General features: G+C 45.6%; 2 protein-coding genes across 2 annotated transcripts; one reads left to right on the forward strand and one right to left on the reverse strand.

Annotated features, from left to right (window-relative positions):
- Positions 1-11,549: 11,549 nt before the first annotated feature.
- Positions 11,550-15,355, forward strand: LOC119288364 (NAC domain-containing protein 7-like). The gene is made up of 5 exons (XM_037568000.1): positions 11,550-11,952; positions 12,178-12,357; positions 13,755-13,954; positions 14,108-14,382; positions 14,503-15,355. Exons 3-5 carry the CDS (start codon positions 13,789-13,791, stop codon positions 15,070-15,072), a joined length of 1,011 nt encoding a protein of 336 aa, XP_037423897.1. The 5' UTR covers positions 11,550-11,952; positions 12,178-12,357; positions 13,755-13,788; the 3' UTR covers positions 15,073-15,355.
- A 5,154-nt stretch (positions 15,356-20,509) lies between these two features.
- LOC119288366 (NADH dehydrogenase (ubiquinone) complex I, assembly factor 6-like) lies at positions 20,510-22,466 on the reverse strand. The gene is made up of 2 exons (XM_037568001.1): positions 22,340-22,466; positions 20,510-21,721 (listed from the first exon to the last, which is right to left on the reverse strand). Exon 2 carries the CDS (start codon positions 21,691-21,693, stop codon positions 20,785-20,787), a length of 909 nt encoding a protein of 302 aa, XP_037423898.1. The 5' UTR covers positions 21,694-21,721; positions 22,340-22,466; the 3' UTR covers positions 20,510-20,784.
- Positions 22,467-22,547: the final 81 nt, after the last annotated feature.

Genomic DNA, 22,547 nt, shown 5'->3' on the forward strand with positions numbered 1-22,547 from the left:
TGTCTAGCGGTATTGTACTTGCCCGAGATTCGATCGTCGGTATGCCGATACCTTGTTCAATCTCGTTACCGGCAAGTCTCTTTACTCGTTCCGTAACACATCATCCCGTGATCAACCCCTTGGTCACATTGTGCACATTATTCAGGAGGCACATAGTTGTCATCGTCCTCTTCTTCTTCGCCGTCTTCCATCATAACCCCTATTTCTCCGTGCCTCGTCCAAACATTATAGTGTGGCATGAAACCCTTGTAAAGCAGGTGGGTGTGAAGGATTTTCCGGTCAGAGTAAGACTTCGTATTCCCACATATACTGCATGGACAACACATAAAACCATTCTGCTTGTTTGCCTCAGCCACTTCGAGAAAAATATGCACGCCCTTAATGTACTCGGAGGTGTGTCTGTCACCATACATCCATTGCCAGTTCATCTGCGTGCATTACATATAATTATGTGTGTCAAAATTAAGAAAATCAGACAAATATCTATCTAAAGTAAGAAAATCAGACAAGTATCATAAAGAAGATAAGAACAAGAGGCTCACCACAGTGGTGCCGGCGACGAGATCGGTGCGGGCGATCAACGGCGGTGAAAACGGGGACGGGGCGTGACGGACCCCTAAATCTAGACAAATCAAAAAAATGGAGCTCCTAGGTCGAGCTTCGAGAGGAGAAAGCTTAACTAGTGTGGCTCGGGCATTTCATAGAACACCTCATGTGCATAGGAGGTGAACTAGAGCACCCAAATGCCCTTTCCTCGCCGGATTGAAAAAACAGAGCACTGTGGAGTGTTCTGCCGCGGCGGTGGGTATATATAGGCAAGTTATTTGTCCCGGTTCGTGGCTCGAACCGGGACAAATGGTTCAACACGAACCGGGACCAATGCCCACGAGGCCCCGGCCGCCCCCCCGGGCTCATGAACCGGGTCTAATACCCCCCATTGGTCCCGGTTCTTGAAGAACCGGGACTAATGGGCTGGCCAGGGCCGGACGGTAGCCCTGTTTTCTACTAGTGTGGGTGGGTCAAAAAAATTGACTTCTTCTAGATACTCCTGGATCAGGTCTGACATCGAGTCCTGGAGAACGGGCTCCTACTGCTCCTAGATCTTGCGTGACGCCAAACCATGGTGAATCGGCTCTCCACGAAAATCCACGGAGTACACCAAATTTCCAAATCTGACGTTTTGGCCTGGAGTGTAATTCTTGACCTGGCCGAGGTGGCCAGTTGAGTTGGCGACGAAGTGGCGGCACCAAAAATGAACATATGGCCCGACAGGTAGATCGCAGCGGAACTGATCTGAACTCTGACGTGAACTCCCATCGAGCCCGTGAGTTCACCTAGCTAAATTCGGCAGATCCCTCGGTAGGCACTACTAGGGAAAAGCCTATACACAGAAATTTAGCAACAACGCGGGTCAAAAAAGAGCGCTAGTGCTAGATAGCAGTAACGATTGAGGAAAAACCGCGCTACAGATACAATCTTAGCAGTAGCGCGTGTAGTGCCAAAAATGCTACTACTAATATTCCCGTTGGTAGAATGATAGGATACGCATAGCAGTAGCGGGCTTGAAAGAAGCGCGCTACCGCTAGGGTATAAGTAGTAGCGCGTTTCCTACGAAGAGCGCTACTACTAATGGAAATAAAATAATATGAAAAACATATAGAAAAGTAAATGAAAATGAAAGAAATAGAAAAAGGAGAAAGGAAAAAATAAAATGTAAAGCATAATAATTGAAAAAGCGAAAAAATGGAGGAAGGCATAGCAGTAGCGTGTGTTTGTAAGAGGCGCTATAGCTAACATAGCTGCAGCGCGTGTCCTAGATCCCCGCTATAGAAACAGAAAAGAAAACTAAAAAATGGAAGAAAATTACATAGCTATAACAGCAGCGCGTTTTGTAAAAACCGCTATAGCTATCTTAGCTATAGCGCATTTTACGAAACGCGCTACCGCTAAATTTGACTTAACCAAAAAACCGTTTCCCCCCGGCCACCACTTCTCCCCCAAATCCCTCGACCCACCCCGCCGCCGTCTCCCCGATTCGCCGTCGCCCCACTTCGCCGCCGTCTCCTGCCGACGTCGACGCCACCAGAGTCGTGCGTCGTCGACGCCACCGGAGCCGCCCCCAACGCCACGGAGCTGCGCGGCCTCATCAACGCCACCGGAGCCGCCGTCGACGCCACCGGATCCTCCCTCGCCACAATTGCCTCCCTCGCCGTCACCGGAGACGCCCCTGCCTCCCTCGCCACCACTGCCTCCCTCGCCACCACCGGAGCCATCCTCTGTAAGCCCCCACCCCTCCTCTCTCTCATGCATAGGTTAGCTAGTTTAATTAGCTTAATTATCTAGGTTAGGGAAAATTTTTAGTTAGGGCTTTGACAGAGAAGTAGTTAAGTTAACTAGTTTAATTAGGTTAATTATCTAGGTTAGTGCAAAAATTAGTTAGGGCTTTGATAGAGAACTAGTCAGGTTAACTAGTTTAATTAGGTTAATTATCTAGGTTAATTAGTGCAAAAATTTATTTAGGGCTTTGACAGAGAACTAGCTGCGTTAACTAGTTAAATTAGGTTAATTATGTAGGTAAACTAGATTAACTAACTAGGTTAAATAGGTAGGTTAATTAGGTTCGTTGGATTAACAAGCTAGGTTAAGTAGGTTGGCTAGGTTAGAGGAAAATTTTATTTTAGAGCATTAGGTCAGAAGGGTTAGAGAAATGGAGTTCCTTTGCAATTTAATTGGGTTCTCTCCTAGGCAGAGAAGGGTTAGAGATAATAATGTGTGTTTGTGTGAGAGAGAGGAATAGCTAGATCAACATAATTTGGGTTTTGTCCTAGGCAGAGAAGTGTTTAGTGAAGGAAAAAAATTTAGGCAAATTTTATTTTAAAGATGATCCCTTCCTAGACTTTTATTGTTGATTATATCTTTTCATTGAAGTGGTCATGTTATATCTTTTCATTGAAGTGGTTCGATTGTGCCCAAGTGGATTTGTTGTTTCCAGGGAATGATGCTGAGTGGCCTATGTTTTGCCGGAATGTTGATTCATTTCTGTTCCGGCAAATTCCAGGTTCTTGATTTGTCCACTTTTTAGCAATGGCCATGCCAAAATTTCCGTGAATTTCGGCATGACTTGTGCTACAAACTAGGACATATCGAGTGCCCGGGATTTGCCGCACCAGGAAGGAGTCAACATTCTAGCAAAACAATAGGCCTTTTTTATGTCATTATTCATTTTATTAGGTCTAGAATTAATTGACTAGATTTAATCATAGGAAACATGGCTAGCAACGATGAAGGACAGGGTTCTGGTGATTGTGTCGACGCCTACCGGGCGGCAGACGAATTTTTAGCCTTACCGACGATCAACTGATGTTGTTGCTGGGCCCACCGGTGGCATCGGGGACTGAGACTGACACGTAGACCGGTGCTGAGACTGAGACCGGCGCTGAGACTCAGACCGGCATCAGGACCGACACTAAGACTGAGACTGGTGCTGCCTCGGGGAGCGGAGCCGGTGTAGAACCAAAAGCAAAGAGGCAATGGCTTCCTAACAAACTCAGGACTACTAGGCTGGTGGTCACGGAGGTGGACGACAGCATTTTTGAGTCAAAGGCGCCCAAGGAAGCTCGCTCGTGCTACGACAATCAAATAGGCTGCATCGTACGGACAACCGCCACCATCAACGATGAAAAACTACAGAAGATAGAAAATATGAGGAGCTCCCTCCTAAAGAAGTTTCACCAGATATTCTTGTTCCCGGTCCGGAATGAGAAGGATTATGAAGATCCAGACGAGGACCCGACAGTGAAGAAGATAAACAAACACGCCATGACCAAGTTTAGCGACGCGTTGGCCGCCTGGAAAACTCAAGTGAAAGCAAGGATCATCGACAAGAAGGAACCCTACTCTGAGATTGTAAAGGATAATCCGACAATCACGGAAGACTAGTTTCAAATATTCAAGGAGGCTTGCGAGGCCGAAGCTGCCAAAAACAAGTCTAAGTACATGAAGGGGCTTCAAGAGAGGAACATTGGGAGCCACCACCTCGGAAGCCGTGGTTACGGCGGAAAGAGGTCCAAATGGGCCAAGGAGGACGCGGAAGCCGCTAGTCTGGGCATCCCAGACCCCTTGGCGGATTTCACCGTCTCGCTGGAGCATGACGTCCTGAGGGCCCGGCACTGTCGGGACCTAGCGAAGAAGGTTTACGAGACAACATCGGTCATTACCGAGTTCATGAGACTGCTGGTAATTTTAGTTTCTGATCAATTCGATTGCACATGTTAATCATATTTGTAAACGATCCTTGTGCCTTTTGCAGAGAGAGCAGCACCGGATTGCGGCCGAAAGCGACTCGCCGTCTGAGGCATTGTTGAGGCCCAAGTGGGACACTCCATTCAACCGGGCGTTGAACATATTGAAACAACAAACGGTGGATACTCGACCGTCTATGGACGCGTGCACGGTGTCGGAGACGGCGCCATGTGGAAGAAGTACTACCGTGAGACCACGGAGGAGAGAAAGGAAAGACGGATGTTAACTGAAGAAAACATCGACAAGAAGGTTGAGATTGCGGTTGAGAAGAAATCATCTCAGAAAGTCGCAATAGCGGTAGCTACCGCAAAATAGGTGGTTGCAGATTTGTCTACTTCCTTGGCGACGGGCGTTATCACTTGGACAAGGCAAAATCCAGAAAAAAGTGCAGAGGACTTTCCCCTTGCTGACTTCTTGGGAGCACCTGCTCCCGCACCGGCTCCCACACCTACTCCCGCACCGGCTCCCGCACCGGACGTGCTCGGCGGTGCTTCGTCTTTGGCTGAGCTCGACGCCCTCACGGTATCTGTCACACCGGCCCCCTTAAATATAAATGTATAATCTCCCGTTTTCGTTGCCTTTCGGATGTCTCACGTCGCAGACTTTTCTTTGCAGGCCGACGAAACCCCGTGCACCATATTGTACACCGTCGGCGACCAGAAGGTGGACATGGGGAAGGCGACGATAATGGAGCCGAAGGAACCATTGTTCCACAGCCGTCCCATCCCCCTGAACGTCTTCAAGGTTTCCGTGGCCAGTGTCGAACCGAGCCACGAGAATTTGCCTCCTCCAACACTACTGGTGGATGACGAGGAGACACCGCGGCGGCTTGCTGATTGTTGCAATGGGTGGGTCCTGTTGTGGCCAAAGAGTCTACTTCGTCTGGACATCCACGAGCCCGCTGCCTCAGCAAGGTATGAACATCAACACCCCACCTACCCAATTAGCGTCGGGTGTCGGGTTGGGTGATAGCGGACGGGGTAAGGAGGAGTCTCCATTAGTTGCTGATGACGTCGCCATGGATGAGGATGAGGACGACGGTGGCGCTGAACAGTATGTCTATACTGGCGCCTCCTCAGGGTTTGAGCGTCATGAGTCGGTGCCTGAATTGCCGTCTCAACGTATTATGGACGACCTTCCGGTAGTAAAGAAGTCTAGGAAGAGAGCGAGGAAAGGCAAAAAAGCTGATTCTATGATCCAGCCGCCTCAGCAGCCTCGGCTTCAGGACCGTATAGATATCCCCGATGCGGATAAATGGCATATCCCCGGTCAACCAATCCTACCTGCAACAGCGCTACAGGCCAGATTCGGCGATCTAAGGAGACTTCATGATGATGTGCTGCAGGTAGAGAAAGGCCTCATCGCCTCGACAGATCCAGGATACCCACTCTACGTGGTTAACGTTCCGCGGCAAAGGTCGTACGTCGACGACAGCTTCCCCGCGGATAAGTTCTTCCTCCGATTCGATTACATATTCGACATGTTTCACGTGAAGAAGCTAGATTTTACGTGTGTCCGCCTTTATGCCTTGCACATGAACTACATCATCGGGGTTGAGCAGATATCTCATATCTGTGTCGCTGACTCGTACTACATGCACGGGGGCTTCTTGGGAGTCTGCGCAGAGCACCGTGTATACGCGAGGGAATACATCGTCAATTTCATGCTCGCCAATAAGGACAAGGGGGCGATTCTTGTGCCTTATCATCCCGTGTAAGTCATCCGCGCTGCTATCCTTCCTTCGATTTCAATCATTCATTTGCACGGTGGAGGCTAAGTAATTTGAGGTGTACTTATTTTGCGCAGCGGTGGGCGCGCCTTCCTCATCATCCTATACCCCCAATTCTCCCACACTCTTTACTTGGACTCGTCGAAGTACATTCACAAAAAGGATTACACCCACATCAAGGATGTTCTCGACAGTGCTATGTTTTACTACCAAGCAAGGGGTGGAGAGGTCAGGGACAAGAAGAGAAGGGGCGGCAGGGTCGCCTTTGCCCATAAGACCGACTTCTGCTGCATCCAGCAACCGAACAATTCTCTTAATGATGGATTCTATGTCCTACACCACATGCTAGAGTACAGACGGGATCACCAGAACCTTCGCATGTCACCTAGATCCGGCGATGCCCATATTCTGCAATGGGCAAAGAATGTAGGAGATATCGAGGATCATTGACTTCGAGCTGAGTTCTATCACATCCAGCGCGAACTTGCCCAAATCATCATGAAGGAGGACGTCGGAAAAACAGGGATGTTCTACGAAGAAGGACAAATGTCGCGGGAAGACGTCCGAACATGGATAGCCTCTCAACGTCTCGACATGAAGCCTTTCACTAAGCTCGGGGACTATCTCCCTGACCTCGATGGATGGCACGACATGTTGGAGTGATTGTCGATATATGACAATGTGTCTGTTTAGTCCATACTTTCTGTATGACAAAACTTTGAGTTATGCGCAGTGAAACTTTATTTGTGATGTAATTAAACCTTCCTCCTCCTCGACTAGCGAAGATCACTCTAGTTAGGGCATTTTGGGTACGATGAACTTTGTTATTTATGCTTATGATATGTTGTTTCTATTTTTGTCAAGTCTGTCTCTTTCTGTTGCTCAACTATATATGTTGCATATCATCGACTCATGTGACGATGCAGGTGCATAGATCATCGATGGCGAAGAAGTGCTATGCCAGGAGTATATATACGACGAGTGGCCGGAGTGTCAGGCCCAGGTGTTACCGGTTTCCGGTTTCCGAGCGACAGGCAGTAGTTAGTTTAGGTTCACGCTAATGCGATAGAGGGATACGAACTCATGTACTCAAAGTGATAGCTCTTCTCGCGTATACCATTGTTTAGATGGATGACGATGTATTTGCAAGTAACCGAGGACTTGTATCACTATTTTCGAGATGATGACGAGAGACCACTTTGTGTTGGATGATGATTATGATGAGACTATTTGTATGTATATGCTATGATTACATTTGTGGTCTCGCAGGCATTTGTATGTGTATCATGATGACATTTCTATGTGCTAAAGATTCTTCTATAAAGCCTGTTCAAATACAAAACAAATATGCCAAAAAAAACAAAAAACCTGTTAAATTAGCAGTAGCGAGTGTATAAAAGTTAGCAGTAGCGCCGCGATAGCAGTAGCGCATCATTGCAAAGCGCGCTAGAGCTACTAGCAGTAGCGAGCTTCCGCTAACCGCGCTGCTGCTACACTCGTGTAGCAGTAGCGCCGGTGACCACGCGCTACTGCTATGTGTTAGTTGTAGAGCCTTATTAGTAGCGCCGCTCCCCGCGCTACTGATACACCTAAAACCCGCGCTACTGCTAGCCTTTTCCCTAGTAGTGAGGGTATCTCGGTTAGACGATTGGGCTGGATGATAACATGAGGCAAGGTTTTACCTAGCTTCGGGCTCTCATTGTGGAGATAATACCCTATGATACGTCTCCAACGTGTCTATAATTTTTGATTGTTTCATCCTATTATAGTATAAATCTTGGATGTTTTATTTCATTTACAAGCAAGTTTGTATCATTTTTTGGGATTAACCCATTAACTTAGTGCTCATTGCCAGTTGCTGTTTTTGCCTTTTTTGACTTTTCAGAAAATCAATATCAAACGGAGTCCAAACGAAGAAAAAACTTTGGATTAATTTTTTCTGGACCAGAAGAAAGCCTAGAAGGTTCGGGGAGAGACAAGAAGACTTATGAGGAAGCGACAAGCTCGTGGGGCGCGCCTCCGGGGGGAGGGGGGGGGGCACAGGCTTGTGGGCCCCTTGTGGCATATTTTGACCTAATGTCGCCTCTATAAATACTCAAATATTCCCCTCAGATTAGAGAGCCACCCGAATACTTTTTCCGCCGCCCCAAGTTATTGTTCTCGTGATATCCCATCTGGAGGCCTCCGCCGACACTTCATTGGAGGGGGAATTGATCACAGATGGGCTCTACATCAACCTTGCCGCCCTTCCGATGATGCGTGAGTAGTTTACCTCAGACCTACGTGTCCATAGTTAGTAGCTAGATGACTTCTCTATGTTCTTCAATACAATGTTGTCCTTCATGTTTTTGGAGTTCTATCCGATGCAATTCTTTTTTGCGGTGTATTTGTTGGAATCCGATGAATTGCAAGTTTATGATCAGATTATGCATGAATATTATTTAAGTTTTCACTGAACTCTTTTATGCATGATCAGTATAGCTTCGTATTTCTCACCGATCTATTGATTTAGTTTGGCCAACTAGATTGATTTATCTTGCAATGAGAGAGGTGCTTTGTAATGAGTTTGATCATGTGGTGCTCAATCTCAGTGAAAGAAAGAGACATGACAGGTATGTATCATTGCTATTAAGGATAAAAAGACGGGGTTTATTCATGCGTGAGTTTACTTTGTCTACATCATGTCATCTTGCTTAAGGCATTACTTTGTTCTTTATGAACTTAATACTCTAGATGCATGCTGGATAGCGGTCGGTGTGTGGAGTAATAGTAGTAGATGCAGAATCGTTTCGGTCTACTTGTCTCGGACGTGATGCCTATAACATGATCATTGTCTTGGATATCGTCATGATTATTTGCTTTTCTATCAATTGCCCAATAGTAATTTGTCTACCCATCGTATGTTATTTTCCCGAGAGAAGTCTCTAGTGAAAACTATGGCCCCCAGGCCTACTGTTATCATATATAAAAAACTAAAAATACCTTGCTGTAATTTTTCTTTCTTTATTTTATTTTATATTTTTGCGTGATCTATCTATCTATCTATCATCATACAATTTAATCTTTCAATTAACCGTCGAGGGATTGACAACCCCTTGTTCGCTTGGGTGCAAGGATTTGTTATCTTGTGTGCAGGTACTGTTAACGAGGTGTTGTATGGTTCTTCTACTGGATGCCACGCACCAAGAGGCAACACGCGCAGAAGGAGCGTGCAAAAAACGAAAGGAGGGAGGGAGGGCCAGGATAAAGAACGTGGTGCTGGCCGGGTGTGAGGCTAATCATCGGACGAAGCTCACGCCTGTCATGGGGGCGGTGTTGGAGGGAATGAATGCAACATGCATGCCACCTTTCTCGCACAAGCCAAGAATGTATTCTCCTACACACTTCTCCGCTAGTACCCCACTTGCTGTTTTCATGCATGGTCTATCACTTCCATTAAAAAAAACAATCTTGTAAGAAACATCAGCTTTTATACCTTCTTTTTGAGAAATTTTTATACCTTTTTGGTGCAAGCCAGGAATGGGGTATTCTCCTACACACTTCTCCCAACTGGGCCGGCGTGCATGGTCTTTGAGTTTTTTTTAAAAAAAATCGGAGCGAAAAAAAATCCCCTTTGCCACTTTAGACTATTGGCTTGGTTTATATTTCTCATCGAATTCTTTTGGACTCACTTAATTCCCTAAAAACATCATATCTTGAAGCACTTTACCCGCCGACTAGTTTCTAGAATGACAAAAGTGTTGTCCTACAAGGTTGTTCAACATTATTTGAAAAATAAAATCGTATATACATGCAAATTACGGAGCGAAGATCATGCATGCACATTTTGTTACAGAATATGACTATACGCAAATTTGTACAGAAATAAAGGTAAATAATTCAGCTGTTATAGCACGGGCCGTAAATCGCCATAATTGGAAAAAAAATCACAGACATATGTTTCACCGCATACTCTACGCACATATATGATACTTTTTAGTTTTTTTAAAAATTAAATAGATTTTTTTTGAATATTAAACTGTTGTAATACTTGCAGTTCTACTAATATTTCGCTGCGTGTATGTAGACATCATGTGCGACAATTCCATTTCGATAGAAATAATGATGGCAATCAGCTCTATATGATCAAAGTTTGCGGTATGGATGCCTATCCATATACATGGGTCTCTAGCCATTTGTGGTCTTCATCTTCTCCTACCACTCTACGTATGAACGTACAAACTAATGCTGGAATGCACCTGCCGGCCGGCCCGGGTAGATCATGAACCATGCATGATCACTAATGATCAGTGTCATACATAGGGACAAGCACATGATTATTTACATCCCCCAGGCTTAAGCTTGACCCACACATTATGCTCTACACATACAGCCTAGGTAGGGCAGGTACGTGGGATGACGATGGGGCTATAGCCAGAGACGACGATGGATGTAATGAGGAGGGACATGAACACTTATCACGCATGAGATTGCTACCTGCATGACTAGCTTTCTATCTACTCGGCATATATATGAATCATGCAGTTATATTAGACTCTTGCTAAAAATGAACATATATAGTACCAACAATTGTCAATGCAGATAGTCGTAGATATTGGAGTCAAGTTAACGATGACATTTCCGAAGGTTTTTTTTGTATAAAAGATAATTCGAGACGTTGGTTTCAAACAAAAGATCTAGCTAATTAAGAAAGGGATCCCGATCGCGGTAAAGGCGGAAAAACATCTCTTTCGGTGTGCAGACAAGAGATCGCGCGGCGGATCGAGTACTCATCACATGAGTATTTTGAGGGATCTACGGCGGGCGAAAGCCGTTGTCATCATCATAGGAGTATAAATGTCATTATCTTGCAAAGACTAGACTTACATATCCGAACGAAGTCATACCCTTAAGATACGGCCCCAATTTCTTTTCATACTATGTACTCCCCTGCCCTAAAATACCGAGTTCCGAGATTTAATTTTGTCCATCGGTTAAACCCACAACATACGGGTTGCGTATCCAGTCGGTCGTACCGTTGTAAATTTCTTCAAAGCACATATTCGATGATTCAAATTTTACAGTATACGTACACATAACCTCCACATTATTTGACTACTGATTGGTGGTGAAAGTTAAACCTCAAAATATACTAGCGCCGTATGGTTTATGGCCATAGGAAGTAGAATGGCACTAGCTATAGTATCCTTCACACTTGTACTAGGGGGGTTGATGGATGGATGGATCAAGCTAGCCACAAACCCTAGAAGAGAGGAGAGGAGCAGTAGCAATTGGCATTGGCCTTTTGGAGGGATATTTTATGAAAAGAAACGGAGAAAGGAGGGGAATGATGGCGCGAGGCAACAAGGGTGGACGGGAGGGATTTGTTTGGTGGGTGGTCGGGTCCCTTTCCCTCCCTCTCTTTCTTTCTTTTCTAGCATTGCGTGTGGGCCAAAGCTGGGGGTCGCTGTTCTCCTACGTCTTCTTCTTCTCCACCTCGACCCCTTCTCTCTCCCCCTCACTCACTCGCCACCACCTCCATTGCCCTCCCTTTCACCCTAGCCAGGCAGCTCGATCCTCCGCGGTTCATCGGATCGATCGCTGCCTAGCTCGGATATTAATCTTGTTACCTTTAGCTGCCTGCCTGTCAACCGATCCATGGCGGCCATAGATTAATCAATCCTTGCGCTAAGCTTTTCCTCCATTTGATCATCCTATCCCGTTCTGCCCCCCATACATTTATCAACCCCGTTCCCGTCCCGTTCCCCCACTCTCTCTCCTCCTCCTCTCCTGCAGCCCTCTTCCTCTCTCTCCTCTCTGCAGCAGCTACCTGCTCAGCAGGATCAAGGGACGGAGGAGGAGGAGGAGGAAGAAGCAGCCAACAATCAGCCAAGAGCTCCGCCGGAGGGTGCATGCAGACCGATCGATCGACTAGGCAGCAGGTATATATGAGCGAGTTTAACCTTGATGATGTTCTTTTTTTGTTCCATGTACTTCTGTGAGGAGCTAGCTAGCTAGATTCATCTCAGCTCTTGTTCTTCTTAGTTGGTCTTGTTGGTCCTTGAGCTTTCTCTGACGTTGTTTGTTATTGTTGTGTTGTACCTGTGCGCGCGCGTGCTCTTCTCTGCGGTCGTCGTTCTCGACATTCTCCTTGGGATCTGAGCCAGACAATGAGTTATTAGGGATCAGAAAGGCAGATCGGAGAGACAAGCCTTGAGACAAAAAGCTCATCCCTGTCTACTAGCTATTGTATTGCTGCTCCCCTAGCTAGCTAGCCAGATCTCTGGGCTTCTTTCTACAAGGTTTCATCACGCATCTCACGACTGATCTCCATTGATCAAACAAAGGTATAAAACCTAACATGTATTTCAGTTGTCCTGAAAAACATGTCTTCCCTGGAACCCTAGATCAACTCTTATCTATATATGATATGATAAGTAGAGATGTTCTGTTCGATCAGTACGTTAAAATTGATCACAGATGCAACATACTCTATATTACTAGCACACTAATATACGCAAGAATTTCATACATTTAATGGATTGCATCTTCTTCAATATGGACTTATCATTTGCAGAAACCTATATGTACATATGAGAGTAAATTTTTGTGTTGACGAGATCCAAGTTCAATCTAGCACACATACATATATGGATATCATTTACATATTTGATTTCAAAACTTGTGTGAGCTACTGGCTTGCTACCACCTTTTATTTTCAGCTCCCCAAATATATATTGTGTTTGTGTGTTTTATTTTCTTGTGGCGGATGGATATATATAGTTTGTCTGTATGTTCTATTTTCTTGTGGAGAATGGATATGATGTGTTTTGTTCTGCTACATAATCTATGCTTGAGATTTCTTTGTGCTGATAAGTATGCACATATACATGTAAATTCTTCTGGAAAGGGATCATATTATCATATATAACACACACTGATAGATGTATATCTTGTAAGTACATGCATGTTGAGATGATGTGTGTGTGCATGTCTACTTTATTTAAACTTGAAATGCTTATAATTAAATGAATAAGGATATATATCAACTTGCACATGACCACGTATATTTGTACTTACAACATTATACATACACATCCATGCACCATGCATGAGTGCTAAATGTATCCTCCAAATAGATCTTACAAACTTAGATCAGATCCAGGCATAAAGCATGCCCACCAGTCAGCTAGCTAGCACATATGATCATAGATGCATGAGCACCTTGACTGGGACCTAAGCTAATACAAGTGCTTATATATTACCCAACTATGTACAAAATAATAAAAGTGCAAATACAAGTAGCACATACATATGTTCACTACACAAGTAGCTAGGTAGAGCAGGGACAAACATACATACATGCATGTATGATGAGATCTACCTTTGAGCAGTAGAAGCTGGGGAACATTTCCACAAGGTGCAATGAGTGATGCCTCTCAGCATGTGTAGTATGCATGCGTCACACAAATGATCATGCTTTCTCCCAGCATTACCACTACTTTTTACCTATCCATTATCACATGCACGCTTCCCACACAAGACACATCTAGGCATGCATGCTTGCCTGCTCGATCTTCATCAAATTCTGTTAAATTAACACAGGCATGCATGCCTACGTGTATAGATGGGCAATATGTTTCCTGATCTGATCTTTTGCTGTCTTCTCTGCACTGCATGCATGCTTCATTTTTACTCACACGCCACAGTTATGTAATTAAGAAGATTTCCATACATTTTGCAGGTGTAGTTATACATCGATCGATTGGACGGACGACATGGGCAGCAACACACAGCCGCAGGTCCCTCCGGGTTTTCGGTTCCATCCGACTGACGAGGAGCTCGTGGACTACTACCTCCGCAAGAAGGTGGCGTCCAGAAGGATCGACCTAAACGTCATCAAGGATGTTGATCTCTACAAGATAGAGCCATGGGATCTCCAAGGTATATACATTACATACACAATTAATTAACGAAGTCCAATTAAATGTACAATGACAACTTTTTTTTACATTAAAGTGTACAATGACAACTTAGTGTAGCCTTGACAACATAGTATGTTTTTGCTGATCTTCTATACCATTCATTTGTGTACAGAGAAATGCAGGATAGGGCCTGAGGAGGAGCAGAGCGACTGGTACTTCTTCAGCCACAAGGACAAGAAGTACCCGACGGGGACTCGGACGAACCGCGCGACAGCGGCGGGGTTCTGGAAGGCGACAGGGAGGGACAAGCCCATCTATGCAAAGCACTGCCTGGTTGGCATGAGGAAGACCCTGGTGTATTACAAGGGCAGAGCTCCCAATGGCCAGAAATCCGATTGGATCATGCATGAGTACCGCCTCGAGACCAATGAGAATGGCCCTCCACAGGCAAGCTGTTGCTTCTCCAACTTATATCCATGGATCCTCTGTCCATCTTGACTCACATACATATAAACCTGCAAGCTACTCTATAAATTAATATAGACTAATTAAGTTTGTAAATTTCAGGAGGAAGGGTGGGTAGTATGCAGGGTGTTCAAGAAGAGATTACCCACAACAAGAAGAGATTTAGACCATGATGCACCATGCTGGTACGTCGACGATGATGGGCCCTTCATGCATGACCTCAACTCTCCGATGAGAGGGATGCCGCCTCACCACAGCATGGCGCTGCAAGAACAACACCTCCAGATGCTCAACAGCACCTATAAGAGGGAGCTGAAGCTGCAATACCAAATGCCAAACCACCATCATGTTCTCAACACCATTCCTCACGAGCTAGAGAGCCCTTCTTCCTTCCATTCTCTTTTGGTATCGCCAGACGATCACCAGATCAATGTGCACCATGCCCAGCACCACCATGTTCAACTTATTGACCATGCCGTCGACGACCAAGCTGCCACTGACTGGAGAGTTCTGGACAAGTTCGTCGCGTCTCAGCTTAGTAATGATGCAGCCAAGGGTGTCGATTATGCTCATGAAGGAGACATTCTTCAGCTCAACGAGAAGGCGCAAGAGTTGGTAACTGATTACGCGTCGACCTCAACATCGAGCAGTCAAGTTGATCCATGGAAGTGATGAGCAGCGGCGCCAATCGAATATACTAGCATCCCATCTATAATTATTATATTAAGGAGTTACAATAAGGATGATGATCATATATCAATTATTGGACAGATAAGTATTTTGAGTTACATAACGCCATGTAAATAAGACTATTACATATGCTGTGTGTAGTGTTGTGCTGTTTACGTGCTTCAGGGGCATTGTACTAAATATACAATTACATATCACTGTGTTGCTATATATATGAAATAATATCATGGAGAACATAAAGGCTTCATGAATTATGATTTGTAAAGGGCAACACGGTTCAGTTATGTAATTTTAATCCGTTGGTCTTTCAACGATTTGATAGCGCATATGTACAATTGTGCCAATAAATATATGCTCGAACACCGTACCGACTGCGCTCATTTTTATAACAAGACATTTGTTTCTACATTTGTTGCCCGTTGCTATAATCCTCTTGTCAGAGAACAATTTTTTTTAGCAGACTTAACCATGTACAGACGCTAAGAAGATGTTTATACTCATAGCCTTACATGTTTCTAGTACTTGCATAATAAGAAGTACAAATGACAACGTGAAGATCTTCCAATTAAATTAGCAAAGATTGTTCAGAATAACTAGATAACATAAGACACCAATATTACATTCAAATAAATTAGGCAAAGATGTAAACAATGTAAACACTTACTTAATCTTAATAAGTATGACTAATCATTCTCCCTCTGTGGTCCGAAGGGTGAGCCATCATTCTTATCTATGTGGATGCATGTGAGTATGCATTTAGTTCATCATCAGCTAATTCTTTTACAGAAACAAAGGGCTATGGGATGAAGTGTTTATGATTACATGCGTGCCGTATATTTGATTAAATACCTATAATGGTAGCTAGCTTGCTTGAACAATGTGTGTTCATGAGGATCACCAAGAAAATTATCTAGGTCCCTCGAGTGCATATATTATATGAAGTCTTAACTTGAACAGTTAGTAATGCATGGGCCTGAAATGTCGGTCTCACATGTTCTTCACATTGTTTCACCTAGTTCGATACAGGCTATGTTCTACTCTGCTACGATCATACCTAAATAAATAAAAAAACACTTATAGAATAAACATTCTCTATGTCAAAGTCCTGAAATAACTCACAGAATCAACAACGAAATGTAGGTCTCTGCTACGACTCTGGGTACTAGCAAATAACTGACGCCGAAAACATGTAGACATCAGAAAACTTAACATGGCGTCATAGTCGCAGGGAATGAGTAGTCTCAGAGCAGAATAATAACTTAGATCAACAAAGCAGTTTTAAGTTCAATCATAAGAAACATATATGGAGAAGGAAACCGACATGCATGGAAGAACTTCTTCAGATCATGATACAGAACAGTCCGGTTATATGATGCTGGATAGGTCTGCTAGAGAGAAGAAAACTAACTAAACTTGACATCATATATTTGACAGGGATGACCTATATACTTGACATCATATATAAGTGATAATGTCTTCAGATATAGCTCTGCATCGAAGGTAATGTTACCAGAATGACAGGTACCAAAAATCTACTGTCCAACTACTTATCTACATCACAAGCACTTTACGTTAATAGGAACAGGGTAGCTCTACCACTCAGGGAAAACAGTCACTCTTGTTTCATGAGACATTCAAACAGCAACTTACAAAAGGTAAGAAATGGGTTTAAAAAGCAAAGCATATAATCTAGGGCCCTGGGCGAGTCGTATACTGAGCCACAAAGGCGAAGTGTTTTTCGACAAAAAGAGCTACAGGTAAAGGAATGACTTTCTGGAGAAGAATGAAAAGAAAAGGTAAATGTCAATCACAAGCCCGGAGATATTGACCAGGCTAACCAACGACGTGGCAATAAGGGAAGAACAGTAATGCATATACGGAACTCACTTACCACAGATAACACTCTGGTGATTATGGCCCAAGGATGGTGCTGAAGCAGCAAGTAGATGACACAGCATTAGAGACAAGCCAGAAAGCCCGGGATGAGATCGACAGCGACCGCTTACGGCCCCGAGTGCGTGGTACCGGCGAAGCAGGGGATGTATATATGCATGCTTCCCAGCCACTGCTTTAAGGGGATGGCAAACACGCATAAGAGCAGCAATGACATGCATGCCTCCCACCAACTAAGCTTCCGGCTGGCCGGCCGACTGCCTGCTGGCTTATATAGTGCATGCAAGAACGAACCCTATGCTCGACCGCAAGCCATGCACGGACCGCAATCTCGCCTCTCACCACTCAGTGCTGCTCAGCTTGTGCGAAGCAGTCGGCATGATGGAACACATGCATGAAGCGTACTGACCGGAATGTCAGAGGAGAAGAAAGCGCGGCGGGGAACACAATATGATATAATTATGCGTGCGTGTATGAGGTTGAAAAGATGGTGTGGAAAAGGCAGTGACTCGAGAGGATGAGATGAGGCGGGCGGGGCGGGGCGGGAGGGAATAATTAAGCGAGGAGGGAGGGACAGATGGGAGATGGTGATGCTTGTTTGCAGAGGAAGATAAAATGATGCCTGCCTGCGTGAAAGCTCTCATGTGAGGACCCATCATGCACGCAGCTAGCCCTTCTGTTCTATCTTGCTGATTAATCCTGCCTTCTACTATGCTGTTTTCACACTGCATATCTCTCGCGTGCAAAATATAATAGTGTCTGAACAATGATGCACACAAAACAAATAGAAAAGGAATTGAGAAGCTATATGCAACGGAAGGGAAAACGATCCTGGTACTTACATCATTATTGTGCTCATCCCATGTGTATCACGGAATGATGAACGCGGCAGATCCACCATTTGCCAAGATCACCCCGTTTTATTCCTCCTGTCTCGGTAATTAGTTGAAGCACTGAGATCCAAAGGGCAGGCCACCCAGTTCAGATCAAGATGCCATTTTCGCCCCTTGCTGTTGTCCAGCTTGTTTCACATGATTTTCATTTGCCGCGGCGAAACAGCTTTACTGTACATCTGCATAACAACAAAAATGAATGAAACATTGGAATATCTGATTCAAGAGTGATGGATAGAGTAGAACTTAGAAAAAAAAACAAGAGAGACAAAAAGTTCAACTCAATATGTTCTCTACCTGGGGTATGCGGGCCGACCGAAGCCAGAAGAACCAGCAGGCGATCCTTTCCGTATGCCATTAGCTTAGGTTTAGCCTTAACTCCAAACTAGTAATCGCACAGCGCTATGATTGAGCTTATGAGCACATGTTCCCCTCACCTTTGACCAAAGCTTAAGGAAGAAGCTACCAGATTGCAAGCATACTCCATTTCTACTTTTTCCCTGGGTGATGTCAAGCCCTGCATGCCTGCGTGAGTACACATCACATTTCCTATGTGTTTCCTTAGGTGACACACTACAGAAAAATATATTGAGTAGAGTATATTTAAAAGGTATATACACATATAAATTGCAAATATTGTTTGCTGTTGTCAGGGTTTCTGAAAGCTTCGGTTAAACTGAAATTCAACGGAAGATCAGGTTCTTGGATGGGTCAGTTGCAACAGTACAGGCTGAAATACTATGTCAAGAAAAATCTGTCAGTGTCTCAGTGATTCGGCCAGATCAAAACCAGGCTGCCGAGATCGGGAACGCCAAAACACGCTACCGCCTACAGTGGCAGCAAATGCAACAATAATTGCCATTTGTTCCTTGCCAGGAAATTACCACGGCATGCCTACAAACAGCACCCAGGACCAGGCAGCAAATGCAGTATACTCATGAGTTGAGCTGGGCATAGACCCAACCACACATGAAGGCCATTGCCCAGCCAGGAGCAAGCAATAATATATACTGCTACTACTACCAAGGCAGGGGCAAAGGAGGCATAAGCATGTGGTGTGGAGCCAACCAGCAAGCAAGGGGACAATGCTTCTTCCTCCAGTGATTGCTGTTTACTCCACCAGGGACCAAACACCCAGAAAAAAAGCAGGGGTGAAGGTCCCAATGGAAAAGGGCTATGTTGAGTTACTTTTAAGCATTGAGCGCAGGTGTTTGTCCCTAAACCCCCCAAGGTTTGCAACTTGCACACTTGCTTTATTGACTTCTCGTGCGTAGTGCTGAACTTATCCAAACCTCAAAGTGGCAAATAAGGTGTGGTTGCATAGCTAGTTGTTTATTTCAGTTGCCTTGCCAAATGCCAAAAGCTGGAATGCATAGCCTTTTCAACTTCAGAAGAAGAATATAGCCAGGAGATATCAGATAATAAAGTAATTAAGAAGCGTCTTCTGAACTAGACGTGCTAAAATTACGGAGTTTCTGCGGAAAAAATATATAAATCCATCAGTATTGCAAAACAGAGTTTTGTTGCAGCTAAATTCATGAACTGCAAGAATTTGCTCAGGTCACTTATCTGCCAAGTTTCTTAAGGCATATCCTGTTGACTGCTAATATAACTGTCAAACTTTACAGCGGTTCTGGTTGTCAAAAGAAGCGAAAAGCTGCAATGTAAATAATTGTGGGAATATATTTTGTTGTCAAGAAAGGCTGCATAAAAAGGAGGCAATAAGCAGCAGGCCAAACAGTTGCTGACATATCAATGTTAAGGTTTTTGCAGCAAGAGTAAAGTATTTCTCAAATTGATCGCAAATTTGGACTTTGGAACAACCTGTAAAAATTCAGTCAGTAGAGAAGGCGAAAGAAATAGAAGAGAAACAGGGGAGCAATGAATCCAACAACAGTTGAAGCGCCGTGCAAGGAGCATGATCAGAACCACCGGCCAACCTCATTTTATCTGTTCCTTTTAGATCATAATAATATGTAAACAGAAACATCATAGAGAAAAGTGAGATATGATGTCGTACCTAACTGTGACTGATAAGGAAGTCAAAGAAAAAGGTGCTGAAAGCCAAATATAAGGCTGCGATAGGCACTAGTTTTTGATACAATGAGGAACTTGTTTTCTTTATGTAATTACATTGCTTACAAGAATTTTTCTATACCAAATCATTAGCAACTACTCCCTCCGTCCCATAATATAAGAGCGTTTTTTACACTAGTGCTAAGAAATATAAGAGGGAGTATTATTTAATATGCTAAGAAATGTTAGCCAGCTTGATTATCTTATAACTGAATTTACAGTACCAATATAGCAATCAAGACATATGAGTAGATCCTTAACCACATATCTGCATTACCTGAAAAATCCAAGATCGAAATGAAGGTGATCATGACTTCTGCTTACGCCTTCATAGTGGGCGCCGCACATCTGAAGCTTTGCACCAATGCAGTTAAAGTATCAGGTTCATATCCTTGTCAAGTCATCTCAGAGTAGCTGCCTAACCTTTCTCTCTTAGGTGCGCTCTTCCTGCAACAGAGGTCATTGAATTTGAACTATGGCGGCACAACAAGTCACGCCCCACATCCCAGAGGGTCCATCGACCACCTTGTGTTGGAACAATCTGGGCAAGCAACAACTGAAAGGACAAGCTCAACAGATAACATTCATCCACCTCATGTCGAAAACTCGAATACAAACAAAACAAACAACCCCCAACAAAGCATGTATCCAATGAAAAAGGAAGCTACATCAAAATTGCTCAGAAACAGCCAGTTGGAGCAGGTAGCAGAGCTTTTCTTCATCATCAAGCTTATTACATTCCGGTAAATGGATACCCCAGGTTTAGTCTGGGCTAAAACGCATGCTGATCCGCGCTTTCAACAAACACGCTTCCCACAGCATGGATGAAAATTCAGTACTTGTTTCGCCAAGCGTGCCAGTTTAGCTTTAGCTGGTACCACAGAGGGGATATGCCATGGACTCCACTGGACAAGCGTGAGTCGAAGACGTTGAATTCGCGGCGCCGCAGGGAGTCCAGAAGGACCTGGGCCGGCACAGCTGGGAGGAGCACAGGGAGCGCCTCTGCTGGCACAGACGCGGCAAGCTCCCGCGCCTTCTGCAGGTGAGCTTCGGCAACAGACGCGACCTTGAAAACTGCGTCCGGGAGCGCATCGCCCATCCTGACCTCTGTCCGGCCACCCTCCCGGGCAAGCAGCCCGCACTCCTCCGCCACACTGGCCGGGATGTATGGTATCTTCCCTTGCTTGCTCACATGGTGGGGCAGCGCCTTGAGCAGCAGCAGCAGCCCACTCGCCTTGCCGATGTGCGAGGCCGCATGATCAGCAACAGTGGACTGTATCCCGCCGGCCTGCAGCGTCATGTACAGGATGGTCGACTGCGTGTCCTCCGCGTACCTCTCCAGCTCCGGGACGTTCTCAGGGATGGCGTCCTCCTCCCGGTTCCCGTCGTTGATCCTGGCCTCCAGCGACCGCTTGAGCCAGTGCTTGCTGACCTTGTGCTCGGAGAGCACCGAGGAGAGAGCGAGCGCGACGGGGTGCTCGACCGTCTTGCCCGCGCAGACCTTGTCGACCACGTCCTTCCACCAGAGCAGGCGCATGAGGCCCTTGCGGGGGTCGGAGACGACGTCCATGGCCTTGGCCGTCTCGACGTTGAAGGCCCGGAAGGTGAACGCCGCCCTGCGCATCGCCGGCGGCAGGTGGAGCAGGCAGAGGTAGTTGTGGTAGTCGTAGCTTCGGACCTGCTGGACGCAGTACGAGAGGGCTGTCCGCAGGCCGCCGCTCGCCGCGTTGCCCCTGCTCATGAGGTCTGCTTCGGAGTTGTACAAGATACTGCAGCGAAGAGGAAATGCAGACGATTGTTAGGCCAGATGTATGCAAAGTAAACTGGCAAGCAAAGCATAACAGCCTGATTGTTTTGGACCTAACAGTCTAAGAGAAGATATGATTCACCTAACAAGAAAAGATGTGTAGTGCTAGCCTGAATGAAAATTGCGCAGTGGAACTTGTGAAAATGAGGGGGCTCTACTTGCATTTGAGATCCTGATGAAACTGGGTTCAGTTAGCCCACAATACATTGCAACCAAATTAGAGATGTACACTGGTCTGGAACTGTGCAGTGGGTTCTAGAATTGGCAGTATCCTACATGGTGATGGCAATGTAACTTAGTACCAAGCAAGGTGTCTACTCAGTAACAGAAATGGACTAATTTTGGACTCCCTAATAATCACTAGCAGTAGGTTGAAATAATTCAGTACAGGTAGCACTAGCAGGGGAGCCAAGGTACAGATCCGGTCCGGGCCTTGGCCGAGAGCTGCGGGCCCTGTGCTCTAGTTCTTCTAGGTGCGGCCACCCAAGACGGCGGCGAGGGACGAAAGCGGCGCCCGCGGCAGGGCTCAGAGTGCCGCGCGGTTGGCTGAGGTGGGGAGAAAGGGGGGTGGGGAGCATACCGTGGCGGCGGGGCGGAGAGCGCCGGAGCAGAGCAGATCACGGCCGCCGGAGACGGGTAGCCGGGCAGGAAGGAGGAGCAGGACACCGATGGGGATGATGGACTGGATCGTGACCTCTCTGTGGCCTTTCGGGTGGGTCTGATGGGCTCTGCCCACGGGCCTCTCTGCGAGGCCCATTAAGAGGAGGAGCCCCACGTGGCGGGCCGCG

This window comes from Triticum dicoccoides, chromosome 4A, assembly GCF_002162155.2.
Source record: "Triticum dicoccoides isolate Atlit2015 ecotype Zavitan chromosome 4A, WEW_v2.0, whole genome shotgun sequence".
In the NCBI taxonomy this organism is placed as follows: Eukaryota; Viridiplantae; Streptophyta; class Magnoliopsida; order Poales; family Poaceae; genus Triticum; species Triticum dicoccoides.

Coding starts and splice junctions, on each gene's coding strand:
- LOC119288366 (XM_037568001.1), bottom strand. CDS start 21,693: ATGAGCAGGGGCAACGCGGCGAGCGGCGGCCTGCGGACAGCCCTCTCG.
- LOC119288364 (XM_037568000.1), top strand. CDS start 13,789: ATGGGCAGCAACACACAGCCGCAGGTCCCTCCGGGTTTTCGGTTCCAT. Junction 13,955..14,107: donor AGAGCCATGGGATCTCCAAG/GTATATACATTA, acceptor ATTTGTGTACAG/AGAAATGCAGGATAGGGCCT. Junction 14,383..14,502: donor ATGAGAATGGCCCTCCACAG/GCAAGCTGTTGC, acceptor TGTAAATTTCAG/GAGGAAGGGTGGGTAGTATG.